The sequence below is a fragment of the Lepidochelys olivacea genome (assembly GCF_965140295.1).
Source record: "Lepidochelys olivacea isolate rLepOli2 genome assembly, chromosome: 1".
NCBI classification, from domain to species: domain Eukaryota; kingdom Metazoa; phylum Chordata; order Testudines; family Cheloniidae; genus Lepidochelys; species Lepidochelys olivacea.
In genome coordinates, this window is record NC_140411.1 from 29,933,818 (window position 1) to 29,944,646 (window position 10,829).

Genomic DNA, 10,829 nt, shown 5'->3' on the forward strand with positions numbered 1-10,829 from the left:
CTTCCCCAGTTCCTAATAAACCAAAAACCCTCTTCTCTACACCATTGTCTCATCTGTGTATTAAAACCCTTTAGTTCGTCCTGTCTTTTTGGCCTGGTGCATGGAACTGAAAGCATTTCAGAGACTGCTTGCATGGAGGTCCTGGACTTTACTCTCTACTCTTACCTAGCAGCCTAAATTTGGCCTTCCGGTCCTTTCCCCTACCTTTCCTTGTATTATTGGTATCTACATGTACCATAGCCACCGGCTGCTCCCCAGCACTGCATATAAGTCTATCTAGACATCTCATGAGATCTGTAACCTTCACACCCAGCAGGCAATTAACTATGTGGTTCCATCGGCCATCACAAACCCAATTACTGATATTTCTAATAATCAAATCCCTTGAGTTACTTGCTCCTGGTAGTAACTGCGGCTCCCTCCCTCCCTAGGAGGGGTATCCGTAGACTGAGGATACCATGACATCACCTGGAAGGAGGTTCACAACTATGGAACTGTTGATTTTCTCTATCCCTGAGACTTTCACCCTCTCAACAGCACAAACTGTCTGACTGGGGTGTACTACTGCAACCCTGAAAGTCTCCTTGATGTAGATTTTTGTCCCCCTTACCTCCACCAACTCAGCCACTCTAGCCTGTACTGAATCGGAGGGCTATGAGCTGCTTGTATCAAATGCACACATACAATAACTGCCCGCAAGGCAAGTCATTGTTCATGCTGCATTCAGTGCAATAAACTGGATACCCTCACTTTGCTGCTGGACTTCTGCCTGCATTATTTTTACTCTCGCAAGTTTTTTTTTTTTTTGGGGGGGGGGTGTTGAGTTGGTTTGTTTGTTTTTGTGGGGAGAGGGTGTTATTGACCTAAATTTAGAGTATGTTTGTTACATTTCTTCCTGTAGTTAGATTATACTACTTGGCCTCCCCCAGGCCACTGAACTCTCCCTGCAGCCAAACTCTCCTTACATTAGTAGCTCTCTCACTCCCTCTGTATTGTCTGTTGTAGCTGAATTTTGCCCCAGAAGACAACATGTTCTTTTTATTGCAAGACTATGACATTTCAGTAGAGGATAATTTCTTCTCAGACCACCAATGAGAATTTAACTGTCCATTTTCTGACTTCCAACAATTGAGATTAGAAAAACATAAAAAATATGTTTACTCATGGGTACCATAGGCTGGGAGAGGCTGAACCTCCCCAAACAGTCTGGCATGGCCCCACCCACGCACCGCCTGGTGCTCTGGGGATGGCTGCGCTCAGGCAGCCACGGTGGGGATGCTTTGGGCTCCAGTGGGAAGGGATGGAAGGAGAGGTGGGTTTTCGGGCAGAAGAGGAGGGACCAGGGGCTAGCCTCCCTCAATGGCCAGTTCACCCACCACCCATGTTTTTATTCCACTTTTTTGGAATAAGTGGAGAACACAGGAATGCTCAATATCAGTGTACATGAGCTGAGAACAATAGCACTCTGATACCGCAAAGCCAACAATTAAACAAGGAAAAAGAGTACAATTATCCAAATGGATTGCAGTATGGAAAGATGCAGAGCAGTGCAAACAGTCAGAACAGTATAAAAGACCATTCTTGTCTTTTCACTGCAGTTATTAGAGGAAAGGAGTTGCCGCTTGCTGTGTACAATTTTGTAAATGTTTCCTAAAAAACACTAATAATTTGAAGTAATAAAATGCTTTTTGCCTAAAACTAGAAATACTGTGCCAGCAAACCAGGTGTATAGTACAGGATAAGAAAGTATGGCAGGTGGAAATATTGCCAACTCCAGGTGTTCAAACATTATGCCTCGGACCCTCAAAAATCGTGAGATTTTTTTAAAGAAGTTATAAGTTTGGCATTCTATTAAATTTGCCTTCTAGTTTTTGAGCCTTTAGGGTTCACATTTCCAATCCTTTGTTTGCAACCATATGTGCTTGAATTTTTTTTTAAATGAAAGCTAAAATTCTCACATACTAAAAAAGACTTCAGGGGCTGGGTTCTAAGACAAACACTAAATATCACAAAACTTATATTTTCATGTAAAGTGTGCTAATTCATTCTGAGAGCTCCTTAAAAAAAATAGCAGAGATTTCAGCAGGTGACTAATTTTAAGAGAACATAAAATTAAAGAGCTGTGATATAGCTCTAAACAGAGAAGTGACACATCATGACCACTAGGAAGAGTGGTGCACATATAGGAAGTATACAAGTTCATCTGAAGTCTTTAAAAATTAAGTGTAACATTGTAAAATGAAGAGATCGATTCACGTCACTAGTACTTTGACAATTAGGTTCCTTTAAAAAAAAAAAAATCACACTGCACAATCCCTTGACAGCACACAAGGCAGTGTGTGGTCTGGCAGGTGCTTCCCACTTCCCAGCCTGGTTCAGCCTTCTCTGAAAGACAGTCAAATCCAACTGGCTGTACTACTGTGGCATTTCCTTAACTTCCGCTGGATGACATTCCTGAAAATCCTCTTGAATTCTACAAAGCAAATATCAGCATTTCCACCCACCTCTGCTACTGAAGTGGTATTACCTCGCCTTTAGCCAGCAGCGACAGAACTAGCTTGCCAGATCCCTGCATCCGATGAAGTGAGCTGTAGCTCACGAAAGCTTATGCTCTAATAAATTTGTTAGTCTAAGGTGCCACAAGTACTCCTTTTCTTATAGCAAGACTGCATTTTTATTTATTTATTCATGCTAACCTTTGTACAATGGGCTCTCCCATATTGAAAAAAGCATTGTTTTTTCCAGAGATTGAAAACATCTTTAAAAAGCCATAACTTTGATTAATCCAAAATAGACTATGCACTCTAAATCTAGTTTTTCTCCACTTACATCTTTCAGTATAAGATACCCCAATTCACCCAAACGAGTTTTCATTTAGTTTGTCTGTTCTGAATTTCATTGTAAGCTGAAAGGCTTGTTTTCCCTCGCTGCCATATCACCCCATCCACCAATAATTGTTGCTAAGACTATACTTTAGCAGTTTAAAATACAGACTCAAATAGATGAGAGTAGGAACTGATTAAGAATGTTTTATGAGCAGTTATTTTTCCAACGCATTGTCATGTTAGCTTTAAAAGAATATTGTCATAAAACAAGGTGAAGCAACAACGATCTTGAGGGCATTTTAGCATATACGTTGACATCCAGATCAAAGTTTGCATCTCATTTACACCTGAGAAGAATTATATATTTTCTATTTGTAAATTAGCTAATGTCATGCAAAAGGTTAAAGTTTACACTGACTTTAATACAACAAACATATTAAATGCTTACAGAGCAAATGAGACAAGGTTTATATTGCTATCAAGTATCAAAGGGGTAGCTGTGTTAGTCTGTATCCACAAAAACAAGGAGCCCGGTGGCACCTTAAAGACTAACAGATCTATTTGGGCATAAGCTTTCGTGGGTAAAAAACTGTCACCAAACTCCTTGTTGTTTTTGTATTGCTATGTTTGTTGGTTAGCCTGAAGGCTGGAGGCCATAACGTCACAATCAATTCAATCACAAAATATCTCTCTCAAGTCACTTGCTCTTAATCTAATTTCAATAACTGCCACTGGAATTATGAATCCTCCAGCAAGAGTAGCACAGTCCACCAGCAGGGAATTCATAAGGTAGGCCAGCAAAGAGAGCTACTCACATCCACTTAACCAACTAGGTTCCTTTGCAGTGCCCAGCACCCCGATACCTAAGCATGCCACCATTATTCTCCATAATTTACTTGAATAGCAACATTTCATCAGAGGATATGTTGGTAAATAAATATCATTCACAATCATTACTAGGAAAGGAATGCATATTACAGGCTAGCAGAAGGTATATTACATCCACAGTTTCTAGTATTAAAAAGGTATAAAACAAGAGACCTACTCACTAGTTTGAGACTATGGCTTTAAGAAATTTCAGATCAATTTAATTTTAGAAATACTAGGATTGCCAAACACCAGTTTATTAGTCAACAAAAACTGTGTTTATTTGACAAGAACAACGCAAGTTCCCCTCCCCACTCTTTACATGGACGAGTGATTCTCAAACTTTTGTACTGGTGACCCCTTTCAAATAGCAAGCCTCTGAGTGCGACCCCCCCTTATAAATTAAAAACACTCTTTTATATATTGAGCACCATTATAAATGCTGGATGCAAAGTGAGGTTTGGGGGTAGAGGCTGATAGCTCGTGGCCCCCCGGTGTAATAACCTTGTAACCCCCTTGAGGGGTCCTGACCCCCAGTTTGAGAACCCCTGACATAGACCAATTTGACACCGATTAACCTGTTAAGCCAATCCTTTAAACATGTCAAATCTCAGAGAGAGCTTCAGGCTTTTAACGTCTCAGAAGTTTTTCTATAAGTGTCTGTTTTCCTCAAAAAAATTAATTAGCAAGTTAAAGTTTGGCCCTGCAGTGAAATAGTTAACATCAGACTGCAATGATATGCACTTCTCTGACCCATTAAATTTCTCACAAGCTGCGCTACAATGAGCTGAGTACCAAATATCAACTGTAATATGATCTAAGAGTTTATGGAAAAAATAACTGCACATACCAATTGCACACATTTAATAAGAGTTCGTTTCCCTTAAAATATTCCATAAACATGATTAAGACACACCCCTCTCTCTCATGCATTTTAAATATGCTCCCCCCTCCCTCTACACACCTCTTTTCCAAAAACCAACCCCTTTACAAAAAAAAAAAAAAAAAAACACACACACACACAGCAGCCCACTGCAGCAAAAAGAGGCTTGAAAAACAACTTTGATTGGCACTTGGCCTGACCCACAGAGGAAGAAAAACAGTTTTTGGACAAAGAGCGCAAATATTTGAGCTCCCCGACTTACATGCTTTCTTAATATTTACAAGAACAACCCTGGTGCAAAATGTATTTAGAGAGACAGATGAGGGAAAAAAATATTGCATTTTTCTCAGTCTTCCAGTCCTGATGCATTTGCACAGCTCAGCAATTTTAATTCATTTGCACTGGACAAACAAAAAGCACCTCATCTAATGTTCCCAATTAATCAGATGTTGAGAGGAGTTAGTAAAGGATTAGAATATTCGCAAAGGACATTCTGGTCAGGGGACCCATTAATAACCAGCTGATTTTTTTCCCCAAAAGCTTTACATTTCAGAGAGGCAGTCTGAAAATAAGGTTTTATAAAAATCGTAGTGATGTATTTATTTTTACTAAGTGATATGTGAATAAACTTTCTAAGCCGCTCTCTATGAGAATCAACCAGAGCCAGTGTTTCTGATGATCCATCCAAGTAAACACTTTTGCTGAAAAACATACATACACACACCCAATACAAATCCCCACATATATTTTATGTCTCAGGCGGAATCGCTAACAAGGGAAAAGCACCACAGGGGGTGGGAGAGTGCGAACCACGAGAAACTAAGAACCCCGCTAATAGGAGCTGTGGCTGAAGGTTGCGTTCACGGGCTAACAGGGACATCAGTGGGCCGGGGAACATCCCTCACACCGGGCAGAAGCAGATGCAGAGATCAGTGAAAGCGGAAAAGAGGGACCTTCGCCAAAGGGCCAGTGTCGGGTGGGAAGGACGATCTGCCCATCCCCTCTTCTCTACCATGCTGGGGCTGGTACCCCCCTCCCATCCCGGGACAATGCCCCGTTCTCCTCATACTCACCCACCTGCCACCCCCAGATCCTCCCGTGGCCCCTCGCCTTGCTAAAGTGCCTGGCTACCCCGCTCCTTCCCGTCAGATCTACGGTTTCCCTCTCTCCGCCTCCCGTGCGCAGCGGGGCCCGCAGCTCCTGTGCTACCCGCCCGGCCGCCCCCGAACACACCAGCCTCCGCTCGCGCCGCCGCCTGGGTCCCGTCCCCCTCGCACCCCCCCCCGAGTCCCAGTATCCCGCCTCGCACCCCCAGCTCTTCGGATCCCGCCCCCTCCCCTCAGACAGCCGGCCTCGAACCCCCAGCGCTCCCCCCCGGGGCGCACCCCAGCGGCCCGGCCCGGCCGCCCCCCCACCACATCCCGGCGTCCCCAACGGTGGCTCACATCCCCACGGCTCCGCCACATCCCGGCTCCACTGCCGCCCCCCTCACGCCAGCAGCGCCCCGGCCCCCCGGGTACCTGTCTCAGCACTTTCCGGCAGTTGCTGCAGACCCGGTACTCGCTGGCGGAGGCGGCGCTGCCGATGGAGCCGGCGCTGCCCCGGTTCATGCTGCCGCGCCGCGCCGCCTGGGACGGGGAGCGGGTGCGCCCGGGTCGGAGGAGCTGGCGGGGCTGGCTGCGCTCAGCTCACTGACCCGCTCCTCCGGCCGTCCCCATCCTCCCGCAGCTTCCCCGTCCACCGCTCGCGGGCAGCCCCTCCCCCCGCGCACAGCCCTCCGCCAATCACCGCGCTCCGGATACGCCCACTCTCGCTACTAGCCACCAATCGACGAGCTCGCACGACGCTGACCAATTGCCAGAACGCTCGCCGGCTCCCGTCTCCGGGCAGCCTCCAGCCAGGGGCGGGCGAAAGGGCGGGGCCGCAGCACAAGAGGGCGGGGAAAGCTCCTGTCTCCGGGCGGCCTTTCGGCCAGGGCCCCAGCACGAGGGCGTGGCTTCTTCCAGCCAATAGAGGGCGGCGGGCGAGGATATGCAGATGAGGCACAGGAGCCCATGCTTACCAGGTGTCAGTCACACACACCCCTTTAAACTTTGGCTGCTGCTGCTGCTGCTGCAGGGATGTGGGCTGACTCAAGGAAGAGCTTGGAATACGAAAGAGAGGGAAGAAGGATCGGAGAGAGGGGGAGCTGAATGGAGGAGGGGAAAGGGAGAGGAGAGGAGAGGAGGAGAAAGGCCAAGAGGAAAAAAAAGGAAAATATAGTGCTCATAAACACCCCAGATACCAAACCACCATTTCCTCATGCAGAAAAGGGGAGGGGGAAATCTGAGCCTTGCACCATGCCTGAAAAGCTAGCAAATTCTGAGGCTGTCAGACCCATGGAGGAAGTCAATTCTAGAGTCAGGCACGGCTGTTTACTCCAATCAGGGGTCTTTTAGGTCAAGCAGGTCAACTGATCTCAACTGCTGTCATTGGGAAGGGAGAGAGGAGTTGCTCCTCTTAGCCGCGACCCAAATCTTATACAGTACAGGTCAACAGATGAGACTCATCACTTTGAACTGTACCCCAAACGTAATAGGAAGCAAACACAATTTGTGCAGCAGAAGCAGTGTGATATGCTCTGCCACCAAGCAGACACAAAGTAGTTCTGTCCCTGGCTGGAGCTCCAGAGTGGCTGTCCGGTACAGAGCACGTTGCAGTAAACCAATCTAGAATTTTAAAAAGTCATGGACTACCATAGCAAGCTTCAAATCCCAGAAGTCTGGTCATGACTGCAACCAGACAAATTGCTTTTGGCCTCCAAATTTCCTGGTTTGCAGGAGCAAACAATGGTACAAAAGCCCCCACACGCACACTGTAAATCTCTTGGGCAGAGTAGACACAAACCCCTTCTTTGAGGAGACTACAAACATCAGATTCTTCCCCAGTTCATTAGCATCAACTTCATTTTATTTGGATTATTGTCCATTTCTCCCTAATGTGCATTAATCAATTATTTATCAAGAGAGAGATACAGGATTATTACCGCCTTCATCCTAAAAGTGTACAGATCAGAGTATCGGGAGAAAAAATTGCTTTCTGGAAAAACATCCTGCTTTAAGGCAGTTGCTTGCACACGTAGAAACAAGACTGCTGTGCTGCCAGGCAGGATGAGATTAGATATTTGCTTTAGGGGAAATTGGGACTTGGGAATGTTTGGAGAGTATGTGTGTTGTCTCAGGTTGGGAGGATTATTAAAAAATGATGAGTCAGGTTTTCTAGCCTCCATGCTAATGCACAGAGAGACGGGGATATAATTGGGACAAAGACAAATCTCGTTTACAGGGCAGGTGGGTGGGATGTAGTCCCCATTTTTCTGATAATAGTGGTGCACATGTTTTATACCATGTATCACTATAATTTCCCCCATTTATGGGCTATCATAACTTTAGATTTTAGGTTCTAAGCATTTATGCAAGTGCATTAAGCATGTGAGTAATCCTATTGACTTCAATAAAATTCTGAAAATTAATGATAGGATAGTATATGATCTCTATTCTGAAAAATATTACTATAAAGTCATTTGATCTATCTGTTACAGAAACTTAGCACTCTAGTATTATAGCCCTCTGAAATCCCTAAGATAGGTTTTACTGTTTTGTTATGTACATTGTTTTAAAGTTTTATCTTGTCAAACTAATTGTAAATTGGCTGTAAACGAATTACAATCTGGTTCCTATATTTTTATCTTTGATAGTGTTATTTGTTTTTGCAAAGTTAAGCAACATAACATTTAGCTAAGTGATTTGCATAAAGGGACACTTTAAAGGGACATTTAAGGGACACTTGCATAAGGGACTATCTTTAAAAAATACTGAAAATCTTCACGATTTGAAAAAACATTTCTACCATAACCAGAACATCATTCACAGCATCAACCACTCCCATTATTGCCCTTGTCCTTCCTCCTGAAAAAGCACAGAATACTTTATGCTAAACATACTGATGTAAATAAGGCCCCAATCCTATAACCATTTCACATGGGCAGACCCTGACAGACAGTCAGAGCCCCTTTGGCTTCAATGGGATTCAGTGCAAGTGCATGGGTTCACCTCCATGGATCAATTTGCATAATCAGGGCCTAAATCTGTTATTCATGCTTATTATGCAATTATTGACATAATAGATACAACTTGAGACATATAAAAGCATACCTAGGGTCTTCCACATCACTGGAAGAATTCTTTTTTGCACTAACACAAAATCTAACATTAAATGAAAATGTTATAGTAAAGTATTATTTTATGATTAATTATCTTTATTGGACTCCAAATAGCCAAAAATGCCAACCAAACAAACCTTGACCCAAAAACCTATGCCAGAGATAAACAATTGTGGGCTATGTAATGCAGAAAACACTATCTTATTACATATGCTGTGGAATTGTGTAAAACTACAGAAGCATCACAGTGATTTCTGAAATGATACAACAAACAGTGAATGGATTGTTAGATTATAATGAAAATTTTCTACTGAATCATGAGAAACGTTCTCTTGGGTATCTCTTCTGAAGCTGACTGCTTCTGCTCACAAACAGAAATTCCTACATATTCTTTTTCTTGGACAATTTTATGAACCATGGTAATGGAAATCAGCAGGGGCATGCACAAGGGGGGACAAGCTGTGGCATGCCCCCCCCCAATAATCATCAGGGGCACAGAACTCCTCGAGCCCCGGGGCTGAGGTGGTAGGGAGAGCGAGCTTCTCTGGGAGGGAGGAGAGTGAGCTCCTGCTGGAGCCGAGGTGGGGGCGGAAGGGAGGGAAAAGCAAGTTCTTGCATGGGGGTGGGGGCACAGAATGTGCCCACCCAAAAGGGGTCAAAGTTAAATTTTTGCACATGCCCCTCAGGAAAGCCCTTGATGGGACATGAATGGATTTCTCATCCTGTGCCACCAGTGGGGCTACTGGTTTATAGAGTAAGAACAGAAAAACTTTTTAAAAAACTGAAATATTTGATCAAATACCATGGAATGAAATGGATTATATCTTTCATTGTAGCCCCAATCCCGCAAAAATGTATGCATGTGCTTAGCTTGAAACCATGTAACTTCAAAGTCTTGCACACATGCTTAATTTTAAGTGTGTGATCAGTTCCACTGATCTCAAGTGAAGCATTTGCAGAATTGGGGCCTTTCTGCTAAATGTTTCAAAAATCTCTAGGATACTTCTTTTATGTACACGAATATACATGGATATAGTTGAAATGGGTTTTTTTCAGTGCAGCCTCCACCTTTGACTGGCAGCTTTCACAGTCCAACTGCCCCCTCCTTTTCACCCACTGCTGTGATCTTCATTTGACTTTTGTCTAATCATCAAACTAGTGAAAGTTACTAAAGTCCTTTACTTATCCTGTATTTTAGCTTATGGCATTGTGCATTGGCAGAGGGAGTTCAAATTTACCCACATAACTTTAATCTTGATGTAGGGGTGAGAGTGTAGTTCAGTTTGCAAATTCCTTCAGTTCTTCGTCCTTCTGCTGAGACTGCCTACAAAGGAAGCCAGTTAGTACCATATGCACTGGGGTGTTTTTCTGACGTAGATACTTGTCAAACAGAAATTGGAATGAGACCCTCAAATTGATTTCACAGAGTATTGAACAGCAATAAAAGGGCTGCATTTTTGGTCTCTCCTAATCTGGTTTACATAGATTTTATAATCAGTGGTCACAATTTTTGCACAAAATTTTAACAGTGGAAGTGATTAACCACTAGAACAAACTACCAACAGAAGTGGTAGATTCTCCATCTCTTGAAGTCTTTGGATCAATACTGGATGCCTTGCTGGAAGATACACTTTCATCAAATATAAATTATTGGGCTCGCTACAGGAGTAGCTGGATGAAATTATATTGCCTGCTATAGGAGGTCAGACTAGATGATCTAATGTTCCCTTCTGGCGTCAAAAGTCTATGAATCATACATTAACACTGCATTAAACGTGGTTAAGTTTGGAACAGATAGCAAAAGCAAGCAAATACAGTTAAGAGGAGAAATATACATGGTTTCTCCAGAGCATACCAAGAAATCCAGCATGGCACCTTGTGACCATAGGTGCTGTGTGACAGTGTCTACCTGGCCTTTACGGCTCCCTGCAGGAGGTCCCACAGTCCTACTACATCCCACGCCAGGAAAGGACCAGCAAAGTTGACTCCTCCAAGCCTGCCTAGAGGGGCCTCACAGAAGAGCCAATCAGAGCCCAGCAGGTTCTTATTAAAG

General features: G+C 43.9%; 1 protein-coding gene across 2 annotated transcripts in view; it reads right to left on the reverse strand.

Annotated features, from left to right (window-relative positions):
* The window catches only part of SESN3 (sestrin 3), an 86,246-nt gene extending 79,941 nt beyond the window's left edge, over positions 1 to 6,305 (reverse strand). For both annotated transcript variants that reach the window (XM_084624186.1, XM_084624185.1), the window contains exon 1: positions 6,096 to 6,305. In XM_084624186.1, coding sequence (XP_084480312.1) covers positions 6,096 to 6,185 — 90 coding nt within the window. In that variant the 5' untranslated portion in view covers positions 6,186 to 6,305. The remainder of the gene's footprint in view (positions 1 to 6,095) is intronic.
* Between the last annotated feature and the right edge of the window lie 4,524 nt (positions 6,306 to 10,829).